The sequence below is a fragment of the Rhopilema esculentum genome, chromosome 7 (genome assembly GCF_057945365.1).
Source record: "Rhopilema esculentum isolate cy_ngs chromosome 7, ASM5794536v1, whole genome shotgun sequence".
NCBI lineage: Eukaryota > Metazoa > Cnidaria > Scyphozoa > Rhizostomeae > Rhizostomatidae > Rhopilema > Rhopilema esculentum.
This window is the reverse complement of record NC_142821.1, coordinates 6734987-6754482: the sequence shown is the minus strand read 5'-3', so window position 1 is coordinate 6754482 and position 19496 is coordinate 6734987. Positions and strand designations below refer to the sequence as shown.

Sequence of the window (19496 nt, the reverse complement as noted above, 5' to 3'; positions counted from 1 at the left end):
TATTCACATCAGTTACAGAATTCATTGATTGTGTTTCAAAGTTAGTCTTGGAGCCATTCAAACGAACTATGGACTTGGGTCCTACAGATTACGTTTTTACTGTACAAAAGTAAGTTAATACGCCCTGGATTATCCAGGCATTTCCTTGGTTATGTTAAACCTTTATTGCCAAAAATGTCCATTCATTTCTTCTGTGAATTTGGACTGTTTTGTCGGTTCACAAATTTCCTGACTATATTTCCTCAGGCATTGAAAAATTTTCACTCCTTGCGAAGTGTAAAGCTGTGATTCTGAAGCGCCTATTTTCTCCAATGAACTTTCCTTTTTAAAAATGAATAGATTTGTCACTTTTGGTCTTCCACCTTGCGTTTTCTTTGTAGCCAATGCTTTCTGGAGCTTGTGTTTTCTAATAACGATTGTCTGCTTTGCTTACACTTAGGAAATATGTGAAGATTCCTTTTTTCAGTTTTAAGATTAAAATCTATAGTTCGAAACACCATTATATAAACTCTTTATTGCAAATAGCAGTTAGGATAATTTAGCAACCGCTAGAACATGACACGTTTATGTCGATAAGCGGTTTCAGAGAGCCTTCGCCCTTGATATATTGGAATTGCTACTCTGAAAGAAATGATTGCTGAAAACATTTGTTGATTATAATTTTTAGTTGACATTTCAAATGCATGCAGCACATGAAATAATCGGCAGTATAAGTGTGACCAACCTTGAAGGTTAACTTTTTTTCTTAATTGACCACCCGATGCTCGGGGTGTAATAAAAATCGTATGGAATAATTTGAATTGAGGTGGTTAATCGTTGTCGTTGTCGTCTTAATCGTTGTCGTCTGGAGACCGACATTCAAGAACATAAATATAAACATGTTCTGGCACGTTCGTGAATAAATACAACAAAGTCAGCGAGTGCTCAACTTTCAAGTGTTGTAATAATCTGAGTGGTAAGCCGCGACGCTAAATTGTCTCTTTTGATTCCAGCATTACAATCATCTCGGTCTTTTTTACATGAGACGTTGGTTTTTTCAGGATGGTCATATACTATTTCTCTTTCGTCAAGTTTGATGCACCAAGATTTAGTTACTTCAACGCACCTAAGTGTAATTCACAAGGTCACACATTTCGGTCAATCTGAAAGGACACATCCCAGCAACTTCTCAATCTCGATAAACTGCTCGCGATCCAATGATTCGTGGGTGATCTTTTTTCAACTTTTTTCAGACATTTTATGGGTGATTATTTTGTAATTGTTTTGATGGTGTCAACATAGCCTTAGACAATTTTCCATAGCCTTAGATAATTTCCTTGTTATTTTAACTATTTTTTAATTATTTCGGTTCATCTACAATTTTATACTTTTAGTTATTCTTCGATTTCAAACCCTTTTTGTTGCTTTTCACAATAACGTTGGATAAACCATCATCAAATTGGCCCTGGAATTACCACACATCCTTCTGCAATGCATATTTAGGTTATATTCGTTTCTAAGTTTAAAACTTTAAAAGGTTGAAAATTAGATGTTAAATTGTGAAAGCAAAATGTTCTAAACAAGATTAATATTTCGTGTTTTTATATAAAATTGAACGTTAACGGTAATGATCTTGGAAACAATCAAAGGGTCGAATTTAAAATAGATTGAGAAGGCTTTGGATTTTATAACGCCGGTGGGATATTTTATAACATCAACTTTTTTATAGAAAGATATTATCCTCGTTTTTCAGTACTGTCATTGTCGTGCCCATTTTTACAATATCCTTTACCTGTCAAAGTTTTTTTAGAATTTTCACTACGGCCAGACTAATATCTTAATTGTCAAGTAGACAACCGTTAGATTAAAAAACAATACAGTTCAATTATGATTGACGATGCTCCTTTTAAAATCAACCCATACATAAGGAAATTTTGTACCTAATTTTACGCAGCAAAATGTCCCTGAAATTCCGAGCACGGTGACACGACTAAGGACAACAGAAAAACCAATACTTCGCCGACAGCCGGAGATTTAATATCATTTAAATGAAAATATTTACAAAGTTTACACAACCCTTCAATATTTACAATTGGAAACTTTCAGAAATGAACTGGTATGTAATGCATCAAAACCGTTACTGTGTGAGCCCAAGTAGCCTCGTTGCAAATATCTCCGCCGTCACTTCCTCTGGGAGATTCTCTTGAAGCAGCGAAGAAGCATCCTTTGCGTCGAAGCTTCGCGATTCCACCGAGCCACTTGGTTCGGTTAATCCAAGCAATGTTGACATGTATTCTGCCAGTTCAGCTTCTGTGAGGTGCTCGCCTGAATAACGAAATACGGTCGGAATCCGGTTAATTTCATAATACTTTATTGAACTGATGTGGAATGTGTTGTTCCAATTCATCAAGTTTTTTATCGGAATTTTTTCTTCGTTAAAACCAATAATCAGGTCGCTGAGCTTGACACCCCCCCCCCCCCCATCCGCAAATAACAATTACCTTTAGCCCCCAAGACAGTGTATGAATGGTATTGAACCGGGTAAAGCCCTTCGTTCTTTCTTATAGAATCCAGTTATGTGGCAGTCATTTATTATAGTACCCCCAGTGTATTTGAAACCTAAAGGCCCCGTTTTTTAATCAAGGTCTTGAAGGTCTTGGCTCCCAGGCCTGAGAAAGGATTTGGTTGGGCTCTCATTTCAGGGCTTAAGAAGTCAAATTTAAAAATGGTAAAAGGGGCCACGTGAGGTTTGAAATATGGCAGTTTCCAAAACCTTGGCGGAGCAATGTGAATCCCCTGTGAATCTTGTGTTCTATAGCGTTCAAACATTTGGGGGTACACTACCTTTATTCTGCAGCAGATAGAGCAAGTGACCCCTATCCACAACCGAATCTCCTTCATCATAGTTCGCTTCGGCAAGAGCGTTGAAGGCTGCTTCTAGCTGGTCTGGGCTGAGTCCAAACACAGGGCGGTGGTTTATGTAAACTAGAAAGTAATTTTGAAAGTTAGCAACAGACATGGCACTGTACCCTGGGTACCAGAGACCAAGAAATCGGGAGGAGAATGGAGATGAGTTTCTCAGTTTCTTAGGCTCTGACACCCAGTGTATGGCTTTTGAGTGTAGCCATTTATTTCTGATACATTTCTGAACAATTAATTGATTGTTGCACGCTAACGTAATCTCTAGGGAGAAAGATGCTGGCTTTCTGATGCAAATACAAGCCCTCAAGATCCAACGAGAAATGTTCAAAAGAATTCATATTTTAGGTCTTTCCCATGGGGTTTAGGTTTTAAGGTGTGGTGCAAAAGCAGTTCTGCGCCTTTTGGCTTTCTTAAGGAGATGTACGGACACACATCTGTTTTTAGTCGAAGGGTAGTGACTTAATTTGGTATATCACTAGTATTATGAAACATCGTCAAGAAAGTTTCATGTGGATACAACTGAAAAAGCAGATAATGGATGATATAAATTGGTGAGTTTCTTTATCGTAGCATTTTTTTAGTTAATGAAATTATAGTAAGAGCTCACAAGAACCTGCACGTGCAGCAAAGACTTGCCAAGTTTTGAGTAGCCTCACAAAATTATTTGCGATATATATTTGCCAGCCACATGTTGTCTCAACGAGCATTACACGTGAGTAGATAGCCTGGTCAGATTGACCCAAAGCTATAGTTAGCTGTTGAACTCAACCAAATTTTGGAAACAAGTAAGGCAGATGCGGTACTAACAACCCAAGGCCAACAACTAGCTCAAACAAATAACAAGAAGACAAAGTCACAGCAACAAAACTTACAAATAAGAGATGAAATTTTTACCCTTGAGATCGGGTCACCGAAGTTTAGAGGACCCCGAGAACTAGTCTGAGAGATGAGGTAACGGCAAGCAACTTACGTTTTATAAAATCCCCGATGGCTATTTCGGTTACGTATGTGCCAGTCTCGACATATTTGCTAAACTTTACTTCATTCAACATGTCATCGATCTAAAGGTAAATACAAATTGTTAAGGACAAGCGAACCTGAGGCGATTTCTAACAATGCCGTCTCCCTTTATAGATTGCCTAGGGCAGGGGTGTCCAATATACGGCCCGCGGGCCAGATGTGGCCTGCGAGAGCATATTCTGTGGCCCGTGCTACGTCAATAAAATTTTTATGATTCATTACTAGGCATACTTTCTAAATATGAGACATACTTTCTCATTATTGTAAGTAGACTCTTTATTATGAAGCTGAACAGAACAAGTCAAAGCTACAATCAGATCATGCAGAAAAACATTTACTTGACTTTCTTCGTACATCAACTAGAAGTTATGAGAATAAACTTTATGCAAACAAGAAATGCAACATTTCACATCGATAACTTTTAGTGTAACTGTTTATGTAATTTTTCATGTAAATTTCATGTAATTGTAATTATCTGTTAACTTTTCATTACGAATTTTGCCGATGATTTGCATACTTATTCATCTGCCCACCGGTGCAATGATAATTTGTCTAGGGCCCACCCAAAACATAAGTTGGACACCCCTGGCCTAGGGTGAACACAGAGAACGTTCTCTAATCTGAAAGTTCTGTGTCTTCTCTAATACAGATCAACTCTAGTAAATATATGTAATATTCTCTTTTCAATTTTTAACAGGTATTTCGTAAACATTATCGTCGCTAGACTAGCTATTGTACGCCAACCTTTATTTACCGACAAATTCGAAAATTTATCAAAGAAGCATCATAAAAAAACTCCCAGTTGGAAAAAATTTTTGTATCGGAATTTTGAAACGGAAACGGAATATGAGGTTTCACACCCCCAATTCCCCCATAGCGACGACCCTGTTATTGACCAATGATTAATTAAGATAACATTAAAATTCCAGGCGAAAAAGGTCATTCTAATCAATAACTAAAACTAATCGAAAGGAATTAAGATCTAGATAGGATTTGCAGGACTATGAACCGTTGTTACATTCGCTTTCCATTTCAATCTTTTACAAGTCTCAATCTTTCCAGTCAAAGTTTCCAAAGTCTCAACCTTACTGCATGCAAGTGGACCTAAAAAACAAATACTCATTCACAATGTTAAGCAAACCTCTTGTTCTGTTGGGTAGTATCCTAAAGCTCGCATGATGAACGGAATCTCCGAAATGGGGATTGTGGTTGACACTTCTCTTTCCTCGGTGGAGTCCACGCCTTGACTGAAAAAGGCAAAAAAGACAAAATTAAAAATACAGTGTTTAAATAGTGTCCAGCGATTGTTAATGAACAGCCTAGCATTTATGGCAAGTTTATGTATCAAATTTTTATCAGATCAGACCTGGGGTTTAGGCCGGGAATCGGACCTTCCAGTATTTGGACAATTCACGACATTGTCATCTACGTATGTCCATCTTATGATTAAGCCACCCGGTCCCTGCATCAAGTAAACCTGCCTCGTGCTCTCTTACTTAAGTATATAATTTCTATTATCGACCTTTCCACAAATATTAGTACTAAATTAAAATATTATCCAAACTTCGATTAATGGATTGTTATTGTTGATGCTTTCCTGGTTGTTAAGTACAAATGGTCATACGTTCACTTTCAGTATTTTCTGAAAACACACTTCAACTGCCATTATTATTTTGTGATAAAAATTTGGTCGCAGAAACGAAAATGTTTTTTCACCTCTAGTTATAAGACGTTAACTGGCAACCAGGGATGTGGTTCTATGAAAAGAATGAGGGGGGTATTCTTACTTCATGAATTAACAAAGGGGCTCAACCCTGGCTCTATATCAAACTTTCTCTACCCCCTAAAAATATAAATCTAGTATAATTTATTACATGCAGAGTAGATCGCCTTGAAAGGCCTAATTATCATAGTTTTAGACATAATTTTGGAGATACATTTAACCCATTGTGTCCCGCAAATGATGGGGTAGAGGACAGGGAACATTTCCTGCTGCTCTGTCATTCGTATAACCGGCCTAGATCTAATCTTCTTAATAGTGTGAATGCAATATTGCTCCCTCATGGCTTTCGTCTTTTTCAAATGACGTTTTACTCAAATTCATTTTGTATGGTGACGAGCGATTAACCATTGACTCAAATAGAAGCTACTTCAGGCAACGCTCAAATTCATTCATGCTTCAGAACGCTTTTAAATATTCCATTGCTGCACACTCCTATACATTAGCATCTACTTTTTGTCTGTTTACTCTGTATTCGTAATTAGTTTACCTAGTTTTAGTTATATTTCTTTATATCTTTGTTTAATGTAGTGCGTTTTTATGCATCGGCCATAGGGTAGTCATTGTCTTTCGCTCCACATGGTACCGTCCCCGTAGTGTAGTACAGTAATTAGGGTAGTATAGTCAATGTAAAATTGTATTGTTATTAATTTCTATGAATAAAAAAAGGCCTTCGTAATAGTCTTCTTTACGAACTAAAACTGTTCTAGGCCATACCTTCGCATTTGGGAATAATAAAAATAGTCTTCAAGCTCAGCAAAAAGTTCCCCTTCCTTCCCGCCTTCGAGCAGGCCATAAAATGGCACTAGATCTTCTCCGCCTAGCTTTTCCAAGATTTCCAAGGCCCTGTCACGCAAAATAGCAAAGCACGAATCATTGTCTAAATCAAATTGTAAACACAAACTCATGCCATCGCGCACCATTTAACGGTGATATACATGAGTAGTACTTAATTATTCGCAATTTGATTCACGCAATACATGCATTAATTTACATTGCAGATCAGAAGTAAAGGGGGTCCACCGTTTATATATTTTTAAAAACCCCTACTCCTATTTCTGACCCCTTGAAAATGTTTGACTAGGCATTCGAATCTAAATTTCCTTGCGATCACTTTAAACAATACTTTCACTCTACAAAAGGTTGATCTCCCCCTCCTCGACGTCTTCAAAGAGCCTGGAATATACTTTCCCCAAACTTTTGGCTCTAATTTTCCCTCAAATTGGACTTTTAAACCCACGTTTGTTCAACAGCAATGTTGACAAAACAATGAATGTTGAAAATGAATTTTAGAAGTTACAAAGAAAGAGCTTTTTCGCTCGATAGCTTTCTGACGTCACGCTAGTACCCAGAGTCCTTTATTTGATATGTAGTGCTAAGAGTTTAACACATTAATGTTGACTTAGTAAGAGCAACATATTGATGTTGAACGTGAGAAAGCAAAAGGCCTTTTATAAGTGCGGTTCAGACCCTTACCCCGGGTACCTTTCAGCGGAGGATCGTCTTCTCAGGAAGAATGGCAATCACCTGATTTAGAACTCTCTAGCTGAGACTGAAATGGGGGTAGGTCACACTCACAAAGTCCCTCTTCGGTTATCGAAATAACATTGAACTGAATGATACAGAAATGAACTCACGTTGTATTGACATCCCACATCAGGACCGAGCAGTCCGGGCCACCAGCAGTGAACACGTACTTCCCGTTGTAGGAGCATGCAAGATCGTAAACCTGGGCACACAATCAAAGCACGAGATCATAAAGGGGCACGGACCCTCCTGCAGATCAATCTGGGCTGTACATCTTAAGAGCGATGGCTTACACAGAGAAATTAACGAAGGTAAACAAATGTTTAAAAAGTACGTTCAAAAAATTGATTATCTTTAAAAAATTTGCCAATTGCCACTTAGGAAAAGATTCAAATTCTGCTGTTGGATCACAACAAATTTTTGTAGGACAAGAAGTTTTCGGGAAGCAAGAATCGTGAGAAACCAATTTTTGCTCAAGGACAGCTAAGGCGAACAAGTATATTTTGGAGTGTTCAAAGTGCAAGGTCATTTTCCATTAACTTCTCATGTTTACCATAAAATGCCGTTATAACAACATCACCAAACAGAAAGGTAAATAGCGAAACTCACTTGGCCTGGATGAGCAATAAGTGCCATCGATTTATGTGGATTTCCGTCAATCGGGAGCCTCTGCAGACCAACCTGAAGAGGAAAGGAGGTTGATGAAGCATGACTTGTTCACAAAAATAATAACGATTATGAAATGATGATACCTAAATAAACGTATGGTACAGGTATAGCTAACAGCATTAAGAAGCATTTTCTTATTCTCGGCATACACAAGGAAATAGTGCTTAGAATAGCCAACGACAGTGAAGCCTCCTGAGGCAAATTGGGAAGGAGAGTCATAGCATCAGTGCCTCTTAAGCGAAAGCAACCCCAAAATCACAATCACTTAATATTTTTACTTAAAACTTTCAACCGGGACAAACCCTTCTAAAATCGGTAACATGGAAGCTCAATATTAACATCGATATAAAACATCATGGTCATTTAACCTTATCTGTAGTTATGTAAGCCATATAACCAGTTTCTTTTCCTTCGACCAAAGGAAGCATCGTGACCCTGTAAAAATAGAGAAGTGCCTATACAGAAACTTGAAGGAAAGGGTTCGGTAAAGAGTAGAAATTAAAGGCAATAGGAACGAGGGTATGAGGCCAGTTCAATTTTATCAATCAATAAGAAGAATATAGGAGACGTTTAAAGACGAAGGAACCTCGGGTGTATGATATCCTTTATATGCGCTATGTTAAAGCCTTCTGGAAGCTATGACAATATAAGCTGAGTAGAAGACTGTAAATCTGAGCTGCAACTTGGAGCTACTTTTATTCTGCACACAATAGCAAATGTTTATACGGTATCAAGTACCATAAAACAGAGTACTCTAAGGTCCTTAATAGAAGGGGGGGCGCTTATTAATTTTTCGATTTTTTTCTGACCCCACCGGAGCTTATTTGGACCCCCCGCTTATTAATTTTTATATGCAATCATTCATATCCCTTATTTCATTTGTCCTTTGTTCTTCTGGTGTGAAATTTCTGTAAAGTTTCTCTTAAATGAAGAGGTTGCATTGAACAAAAGTTTTAACATAGAAAAGTAGTGACATCCTAAAAAGATTTACATAGGACTGACTGATGTACACAATGATAATTAGTCTGCTCATTTTAGTAATACAAGAATTCATTATTACATGGTGATAATTGTCACAATGCTATCGATTGTATACAGAAGAAAATCTCCTTTGAACCCAAAAAAGAATCATCACGCGATTTTTCAGAATTTTCACATTCGACCCCCCCTACTTACTAAGACCCCCCCGCTTATTTATTTTTTGAAAAATCTCTGACCCCCCTAACTATCAAGACCCCCCTTCTATTAAAGAGCTTAGAGTAGGTAACAGAAATTCTTGAGAGTAATACCTTGTGTATCAATCAATTTATCACGGGTCAGTAGCATGCATTCAAATGGAGATACCAATAAAGAAAATCATTGGATGGTTGCATTGCTTTTAATCTGACAAAGCATTTTATTACCTTTTTACTGTCGATCCGTACGTTGGACCAAGTAATGTTTTTCTGCACATTTTCGTTGTAGAATTCAACAATTTCATTTTATACTACGAACAAGTAAACAAATAAGCAAAAAAAAGTTCCAGCAAAGTATGATTTCAAACGCAATAAAGTTGATTTTGGAGAATGAGGTAGTGGTCTAACAAGCCACATAAAAAATGAATCATCTGAGTCAGGGATATGCAAAAAATGACTCTAAATTTCTTGTCCTTGTAGCATTTTTCTTAATCCCATTTAACCCAGTGGAACTTTAGACTATCTTTTTCTTTTCATTAGATCAGGGCAACTATTTTATTTTAGCTAAATTTATATAAGCTGAAAATAATATCATATTAAATAAAAACATGCAGTAAGATATATTTTACAATAAAATAAAACTTAAAAGCTAATTAAAATGAATTTTGTTCTTAAATTTCATGCAGCATACTGGCACTATAATTACTTGAAAAACTTTATATTTCAGGCAACAGCAAAAATTAAACTGCACATTTTTACCTGGTTGTTGACAATCAGCAAGAAGTCTTCTTTTATAATCGGTGGATACCACGCAAAGCATGTAGGGACAGCACTTTGCTCGATGCGATCAGAGCCAATTAGGCGAAGGTCGTCTTCAGAACTGTTGTCGAGGTCGTATTCAACCTAGAAATTTAGGTCTTTTGCATTTAAATACGTCATTGGCTAATAATAAATTTGGCAAGAACGATCTATGTTTTACAGCTTATAATGCAAAAGTATTCAACTGATATCAATCGCCGTGATCTGCAATGATTAACTTTATTTTGAAACCTCTTGCATAGAAAAATTGATGTAGCAATCAAACCTGCATTTTAAAAATTGAAACATATATGCTGAAAACAATAAATCGATCATAGATTCTTTTAATAATGAAATAGCTCTTACTAGAACCCGGTCTTCCCCGAGTGAAAGTAGCCTTGCTTTTTCCTCGTCCAAAGCCTTTCCGAAACAAATATCTATAAGAAAAAAACGTTGTCGAATTTGAGAAAGCATGAATATTTGGAGGGAAAGGTTGCAAATGAGTTCAAATTTAGTTTGATGACGAACATGTTGCAAACATTGAATTGATTTATCTCTTTTCCTATCTTAGGCCATCGACTTTCAGAATTCAGAATTACAATGTCAAAACTTTTTCTCGTCCCACAGGCTTAAAATTTAACAAAACAGAGACACAATTAATAGGAGATTTGAGATAAATAACAAAAGTTATAGCTCATCAGCTTTTATATGATGCTTTTGAGTTCGACTTACCAACAATTCGTTTGTAATGGGCTCTCTGCTTGCCAATATAGACCCAAGGCTGACTCTTGCTGTTAGGCTGTGCTTTAAAGAGTGTTACGCAACGGTCCATGTCCTGTCAAAAAATAACGTTGATTTTCAACTAATGGATATGATAAAAGGGGGTAAAAAGATTGTTCTGGTATGAATCCAAAATATGTTTTATTCATTGAGATATGGTAGCTCTGTATTTGCCCTTTCGATATTTGACCACCCTGTAATACACGTAACTCTGGATGCCTCCAAAAAGAGCCAAATAAACAAGCATTGCTAAAGCAAGCTTATCTAGCGGTTACACAATACCTAACGGTGAGAGAATAAAATAATTTGCATTAAAAACATTAGGAAAATGCTTATTTCATGTCAAATGTTTTTAGCCAAGGAAAAGAAAAATTTTTTGACGCCACAAAATCAAGGCTAACGTTTCAGCTTTGTGTAAAATGCGATTACCCGTGAGATCGAGGTTGTGTTTAGGTCTTGTGATTTCAATAATTGCAACATTTATATCTTATCAAAACACAGCACAAAGAAGCACCTTGAACTGATCACAGAAAGCAAATGTCATGTCATAGAGCTTGAGATTGGTTATCGAAACATATCAAATTGAAGTATCACACCAAAATAGTAGTTGGAATAATGACTTAAACACGTAAAATAAAGCATTTTTATGTACACATGCCATAATTGGATATAATTATGCTAGAGCAAGGTTTGTTGACACTCACAGAGGTGGCTAGATATCGACAGTCATACGAGAAAGCTACTTTCTCAATAGAGTCATGACAATGATAGAAGTCTGATTTTGTTTCATCTAGGCCAACATCCGCTAAAATCAGTCCATCAACAACCGTGACTCGGCCGGAGGAAAAACCAACAGCTAAAAGAAAATGATGACCAATCGAGGTAAATGTCTGGTGGAGGTTAAAGTAAACTAAGTTTATTAAGCTCATTCTCATGGAAAATTAAAAAAATCTTTTAGAACTGATACTTTCAAAACATATACTTCCGAAAAAATTTGCATGATAGACCGATTAGTTAGAAAATTAAAGAAGAAAGGTAGAAATTCTTTAGGATTTAGTTTACTGTCTAAACCAAAATCTGTTCAAAACTTTTGCTGTTTAATTAGGTTATCTTATTAGGGAAGTCGAAAAAAGATATGATTCTAAATTGGTGATGTCTCTTCACCTCTTTTCACAAAGGATTCTAAATTGGCGAAGAAGACATAAAATTGGGTATTTGGCATTTCCTTTCATGTTTCTTCTTATGATATGAGGTTTCTACTTTGGTTATATTTTTTCATGGACAACGTTAATTCCTTGAATACAAATGTTACTGGGACAGTCTGAATTATGATAATTATCCAAATAAAATATGGAATAGCATATCGACGTAATTGAAATGATAAAAAGAATTATTTGATCTTAACAAAGAGAATAAACAAAAATCTCTTTGGTTATCCCAACCGACTTACCGATAAAATTTCCTACGGGACTAAAACCAACACAGGTTATTTCTTGATCTTTTCCAAAGTACCTTGATGCGACCAATTTTCTAAAATTTAATGAAACTAACACATTAATTCAAAGCTTGCTTGTGAATAACAGAATAAAGTCGTAAAAAAGTTAAGAATTTAACATTACACTGGGTGATTGAAGCCCTGTGGCAGCAAACTTGAAAAATTAGGACTTCCGGCCAAGAAATTGCCGTTTCAACTAGTTTAGAAATATTGAGGAAATGAGTTACATCTTACGTCACACATGGCATTTTCTCCAAAGAAAAAAGTGTTAATGAAATAACGTTCAATCACAGAGGCTTCTTACCATGGTAAATACTAATTTAGAAAACATTAATGAATTTTCATCAAAAACCAATTTGCATCCAAAACTGTGTTACCACAACTAGGATTTCCAGGGTAATGATCCAGATTCTGACGACTTGGTTCTTTATCATGACAAATCAGAAAATAAACATAAACAGGGCACCATCAAGTTTAAATTACAATCTTGAAAAAGTAAGATGAACAAAAAAAGATGAAGTTCTTTACTTTTTGTCGTAGTCCCAAAGCTGAAGCATTCCGGTAAAACCTCCAATACATATTCTAGGTCTGAAAGAAAATACTAGCACTTTTAGTAATTCTCTAGAAAAAAAGGTTTTCCAGAATTCAAAATTCAAAAGGCAAATCAGCATATTATCGAAAAAAGAATTTTAGAATGTCGATTGCATGCTAGAAATGATTTAGAGAATCCGTTAAAATATATTTTGCTTACTCTTTAGGATGGCAGGCAATGGCTTGCGCGGATTTTTCGTTTTCTTGTCTGATATACTGCAATAAAAAGGATTAGAAAAGACATACCAAAGCATAATAACTAGCCGAAATATCAGCAAGAAAAACTGAGTACGATCCATAATGTATTGGGTAATTCTTTGGCCACAGAAACTGTGTTCAGTGTGTGACACAATCTGACGCAGATCAAAAGCCTTACCTCAAAATGACTGCCAGCAGCTTTGAAGTAAACAATGTTCGATCTTGTTGTACCAATCACCAAATCGTTTATTACGAAAGCATCCGCCTTCAAAGTAGAGCTGGAGGGGTAATCTCCTTTTTTGATTGGCCTGAAGGAAAACTATTTCTTTGAGATAGTAAGGAACAAATCAGCTGATTGTGAGACAAAGAAGCGTCATTTTGTAGACATTGGTGATAGAATTGCAAGCTCTTACACTTAAATGGCAAAAACGGGAGTCAACCTGAGTAGAACTTTTGTTTTGTAGGCACAAACTTTTGTGATTGGTCTTTCATTGGGGTAACCATATTCGAGTGATTCATTGGGGTAACCATAAGGGTAGCGTATCAAAAAGTGATAGCGCTACTTAAGCGCATGAATGTGAAAATGCTTGTGCATGGCTTGTAAACACAGCTGAGCTCAACTGTGGGCTGACAAACCCATGCTGAACATAGATAGAACTTAAGCAGTGTAAGCAAAACTATACTTTGAAATAGTTTAATTTGTCTTTAAATTGTAGAAAACAGCACGACGAATTCTGACTCAGATACCAAAACATGTGCATTTGATTTGCAGCATACCTGGGACTCTCTGTATCTCTAGTTGAGTGGGAAAACGATAAAGCATTTATTGGTCCGGCTTTTTGGAATTGCTCATACCTATAATGAAGATTTCAAAGAATTAGTTTTAGTAGCATTCTTTGCAGGTATGTAATGCTAGGGAAATCAAATGGGCTGAACACTTTTATCAATGCTGAAAAGTATCCAATTTCTACTTTCTTAAAAAGAAGGTAATCTACAATCCAAGGTACTATTGCTAAGAGAAACACTTAAGAAGATTCAAGGCAGGAGCGTGCAAATTGGGGGAAAAAATCGGATTTACAGTCAATTTTGCCCTTCATAAGGAATTATATGGTTTGCCTCAGAGAAATATCGTTCCTAAAGTCAAAATACACATCGATGTATCATTTAGTCAAAAAAGGGAAAACCATTTTTCAAGATTTTTCAATAACTTTTTTTAACTTCTTTGATGGATGGCCTTGGATGGGAACATTACTTGACAGAATTGGCACAGGAAGGAGACAGCTGTACTTGAGAAGAACCCAACACGCTAACTATATTACTTCAAATTTAACCCACAAAGGAAAACCGACAGACAACTATCTATAAATGATATTTTTATCTAGGTCTCTTACCAATTTGACAATTTCAAATCCCTGTCAAAGAACTTCACATTTCCAGCAACATCGCCAGTAGCAATGAATCTGTAAATAAAAAAAACCAAAACACATTTTTACAAATCAATCCATACTTCCATTAGATCACACTAAATAGAATGTGACAAGAGTGAATTAGCCCTTGCAATATCAAATATTGTATTAAACTTTAATGTTTGAACTTACTTGTCACACAATGTTAGCACAGTGAGGGATTTCTCTTGCATCTTGACAATTTTGAATGCTTTTTTATTGCATGGCATGTCACCATCAGAATGACTCCATACAACTATATTGCCACAACTTGTTGCTGTCAATGCTCTCTCCGTGCCAGCCAGAAAAACAGACTGACTGTAAGTGCCAACAGCTTTATTGAAATCCTATAAAAAAGATTCTTGTTAAGAAAATGAAATTCTTGCAAGAATAAAGATTTCACTACCAAAGAAAAATGATAGAATGAGCAGAGATCTTACAAATTTTGAAAACATTGTTTTCCTAAAATAATATGATCTTTATGTTAGTTGGAGCAGCAATAAAATATGAAATATCTGAACCAAACCACATACCTTGTCTGAAAGAGGAGGGGCAACAAAGTGGAGTTTCTCAGAGTCAGATGTCTGAAATTAGAAACAAAACCTAGATAAAGATAAGCTTGTGAAATACCTTTGAAACACAATGGAGATGGTCACTTATGATGATGCATTTATGTCATAAGAAAGAATGATGATTCCTGAGGAACGATTATGTATTTACATACATATTTCCAGTGCTGCTTCTAGTCTGAAAGACCTGGCTTAAACAGCAAACTCGCTGCAGACACAACTGCCTGGTATCATACAACAAAACTGAAATAGCTCAAAAGAAGTAGCTAACCCCGAAACAATCAGAAAAATTATGCTTAAACAGATTATGATTATTTCTTATGATCAATATTGTTGACAAAAAAACTGATAATTGTGTTTGATGGGTGGCACCATAGTTATTAGAGGTATTAGAGGGGGATAGCACAGAGATATGTCAATTATCAATGGATCTGTTCAAAGAGATTTGTCAAGTGTCAATGGATCTATTACAGTAAAAGTATTTTTATTATCCTTATAATGGTAAAAACTAACAAGGCTGCTCTTGACTCCTTTTCACTAAAATACAAACAGAAGCCTATAAGTCAAAGTTAAAAAGAACAAACCCGATAGTAGAAAATCACTTGATTGCCATTGTTGGTGACAAATTGGTGAGGGTCATCAGGATGAAATGCGATATGGGTCTAGGAAACAATTTATTTCACATTGTTTAATCAATACTACTGTGGTTTTCAGATAGCATCGGTTAGGAGTGGTAGCTCAGTGCTTCAGCTCCCAAGTATTTAGCCCTCTAATATTGCAACAATGCCCTCATAATCAGCTATAGGCAACTCCAATAATGTCAGCATTAAAAAATTTCTTAGAAACTTTTTAAATTCTTACTTGGATAACTAGACTGGTAAAACCACAAACTACTAACAAAATTTTGGCATAGACCTTTTGAAAAGAAATTTTCTGTTCTATCCTTAATCAATTTTATTGAATTTTAATTATCAATTCAAAACTCCAATTTGTATAATTGTCTTTGGTGCCATTCCTGGCATTTGCTAATACCAAGATATAATAAGGTTCTTTATTCTGTCTTGCTAATACTAGTTCCAGATAGTTAGAAAGGTGCATTTTGATGCTGATATATCAAAATGTTGAAATAAAAATGTTGTAAATGTCTCTTGCCCTACTATGCCACTGGTATTCATAACTCTAGAATAGTATGGTCCAATACCTGTAATCCATGTCCCTCTTCTAATATTGCAGTGCAAATTGGTGAGGTCCTTTCAGTGGTCCAGTCCCAAACAGAGACAGTCTAAAATTGAAAACAAGAATAAATGAAATAAGAAGTGCCAGGTAACTTTGCTTTTTAATGGTTTCAAGACAGTTTTATTTTTCAAGGCATATGTATCCTAACTAGACCTTCTTATTTGATGCAAGCTATCATTTGCAATCCTATCAGCACTCCTGGAAACCCTACTACATGTGTGTTGAACTGCACACGCAAAACAGTAAATTTTAGGGATATTTATACTTAAATAAAGAATTTACAATCATATTTTGCAACCCAAGCAATTGACACAGATAATACAAAAATCAAATAATTGGTAAATCAAAACACAGGAAGAACTACCCTGGGTACCAGAGCCTCAGTGAAAGACGTAATCTAACTGTGCTCTCTCACTGACCCACTTTTTTTTCACTGAGGCTGTGGCACACAAGGTAAGAAAACATAAGCAAGCTGCATTAACCACATCTTAACAGAAGAATGTAATGGAATAACAAATACAGCCTGAATGTTTAGGAACACTATAGGCACCTAGTATGGTTAGAAAGATTAATGCAACAAAAAACTTTAAACCTGGGGCACTGAGTGACTGGCAGTTACTAGATATTTTGCATCATGTGACAGCATCATACTCTGCACTCCATCAGGATATGGCTCAAAAAATGTTTGGATCGGAATCCTGCAAAATTGGAACACAAAAAAATATTTGTCAAACAAGCTGAACTTTGAAGTTAAAGATCCCACTGGTAGATTGTAAAAGGTTTATAGCTACCAAAGTAGTTATCTTAAAGATAGCTACTGACAAAAAGGACTAGCCTTAACATTTTTGGGTGATCTTTCTACTATTAACATGATGCAAAGCTGGATTATGTTATAAAATTGAATTATCACAGGTAAAAACCAGAATATAACATTTTACTTCCTTTACTTATCAAACAGTAAAGCAAAGACAATAAAGACAATTGATATTGTCCTCTATAATGATTTATAGCTAGATCAACAAAATTTCTAACTCTAGTAACTGTTGACAAAAGAGCAAACTGAGTGAAAAGTTACTGGAAAGGTCTAACTGAATAGGCTTTTGAGAGAATGGGTTCTAGAAGGTTACTCAGAGTATAGCCAAGGCTGATCTAATTCTCTCTTCCCAGTTGTTTATTAGTTCGTTGGCAAAGTCTTCAGTTTGAAAGAAAAATCATTTGTTGATCTATTAAAGCTGGACAATATGTTCAGTCAGAACAAAATTGTCTTTCCTTTGAAGGTCAAGATACATAAAGAAAATGAAGTGTTCTCCTGGCAAAACTTACCCAAAAAATATTTTATTTCTAAAGAGGGGGTGGCAAGTGACATTAGAAATGAACTAATTTATAACATGGCAAATAATTCCAAGAAGGCAATTTAATAGATAAAATTTGACTGTACCCTGCAAGTGTATCCCAAATAATGACCATACAGTTTGGGCCAATGTCTGCAGTTGCAAGCCATCTTTTATCATTGCTGACACATGTGCAACTGAGACAATTACCCTGCAACAAAAGTGAAACATAATTTTTAAAAGGGTTATCATATTATGCTCTTTGTTAAATCATGCTCTTATCAATTTCTACTGCCGAATTCTTAAATTAAAGTTAGAGCAGTACATCCCTGATTGTCAAGAACTATGGAGCATATTACTAAGGTCCCTTCAGCCCCCTGCTCCCCCCCCCCCCCCACTTCCACTGAACTGTTAAAAAAATAATAATACTAGAAAAAAGCAAACAGAATTAAGATAAAAAAATGTCAAACACCAACTTACATGTCCTTGAAAAAGAGTTTGTCTATTTCTGTTGAAATCATAAAGCACTCCTGTATGTGCGGTCACATAGAAAACAGCCTAAAATGAATAGGAAAGAGGAGCGATTTTAAGCACATTCAAGCCAGTTTTTTATGTTTCTATCAAATTGTATTCCTTCCATAATATATCTTAATGAAAAATATAATATTTTAATAGAATGAGGAATATTTATGCAACAAATAAAATGCACAAGGAGAGAACGAGATGTTTTGATAAATTCTGACTACACGTAAACAACAAATGGTTGTCCAAAACATTATCAAGAGCTGTGATTATGTGAAATATTTTAGATAACAAAAATGCTAGGTGACTAAACCATGAACTGCTCAAAGTGCAAAAAAATTCAAGCATCAAATATATATATACCTTTCTATCATCATTAGATAGATTAAGAACTGGAACATTTCTATTAACACCAAAAGACCACACCAAATTCTGTAATGCAATGAATAACAAATGATAAATATTTTGTAGATTTATAAAATAGAATGTAACAACAAAGATCTTTATATTTTGACTAAAAACTACCAGAAAAACACAAGAATATAGGTTGCAAAGCAAACATGAACACAATTTGTCTATGTAAATTACATCAATGCAGTATGCTTGGCGAGTAAGCTTATCATATGATCATGACAATTAATTTCGATGACATTTATTTGTGGATCAAAGGGTTATTGATTGTGAGTTGTATAATGAAAGAATATTGATTTACTTACTAATGCATTTTTGACATGGATATCATTACTGTTGTCACTTGCGTCAATATTAATGCTTTCTGTTGGGCTAGTGATAGGGGTGTCTTCTCCAGCACTTTTAGCTTCTTCCTCCATTGCTAAGGTTTTCCACGAAGTTGACTAGGCCTAAACAACACTGTTGCCCAGTAACGAGGCTTATTGCGGAGCATAGTCTCTGGGCAGGAGCACTCATTTTTCACCAATTTTTGCTCCTTTTTTTCTTTTTTTAAACACAATTTCTTCTAATTATTAGATATAATGAATGAGGCAACCACATCAATCAAAGGAGAAATAACAAAGACCTATTTAATAGTTTTTATGAATTATAATATTTTATTTTTTTCTTTGTCCCAGATAATAAATTTTCCTTCACCAAATCCGTTGGCTTGCTGAGTTTCTAGAAACTTTAGAGATTTAGCAGAGTGAATTTTGGTCTTGATGAAGCAACTGAAGAATCACCTTTGATTAAATTTTGGCTACTAGGGGAAATAATTTAAACCTCATAACCGACAGGAATTCGAGCAACTCTTACCAACAGGAGGGAAACCACAAAAATGTTCCGAAGGGGGAACAGAAATGACTTTGCCGACAAAAGGGCCTGCCTCACTCCTTGTGGCTGTGATCATAAAATAAATAATTTCATATGCTGCCTTAATGCGTTTCTATTTCAATATTCAGCATTTCAAATGAATTTCAAGTTTTTTTAGTGCCATACTTTGAAAGTT

General features: G+C 35.6%; 1 protein-coding gene across 1 annotated transcript; it reads right to left on the bottom strand.

The window, feature by feature from the left end:
• Positions 1-1994: 1994 nt before the first annotated feature.
• On the bottom strand, positions 1995-18911 carry LOC135683717 (cilia- and flagella-associated protein 251). Its single transcript, XM_065199060.2, has 28 exons — positions 18754-18911; positions 18401-18469; positions 17996-18073; positions 17623-17726; positions 16777-16882; positions 16150-16230; positions 15533-15610; positions 14913-14963; positions 14533-14726; positions 14326-14394; positions 13712-13789; positions 13113-13242; positions 12897-12952; positions 12674-12733; positions 12101-12180; positions 11355-11506; positions 10603-10705; positions 10237-10307; positions 9832-9975; positions 9301-9383; positions 8266-8332; positions 7838-7909; positions 7339-7430; positions 6419-6547; positions 5063-5168; positions 3872-3962; positions 2824-2964; positions 1995-2304 (listed from the first exon to the last, which is right to left on the bottom strand). The coding sequence occupies exons 1-28, from the start codon at positions 18865-18867 to the stop codon at positions 2117-2119; spliced, it is 2787 nt and encodes a 928-aa protein (XP_065055132.2). The 5' UTR covers positions 18868-18911; the 3' UTR covers positions 1995-2116.
• Between the last annotated feature and the right edge of the window lie 585 nt (positions 18912-19496).

Excerpts from the sequence above, each read along its gene's own strand:
- LOC135683717 (XM_065199060.2), bottom strand. The coding sequence starts at position 18,867 with ATGGAGGAAGAAGCTAAAAGTGCTGGAGAAGACACCCCTATCACTAGC. Across the intron at positions 8,333-9,300 it reads TACGGATCGACAGTAAAAAG|GGTCACGATGCTTCCTTTGG; the intron begins GTAATAAAATGC and ends CTATTTTTACAG. Across the intron at positions 5,169-6,418 it reads TATTATTCCCAAATGCGAAG|TCAAGGCGTGGACTCCACCG; the intron begins GTATGGCCTAGA and ends TGCCTTTTTCAG.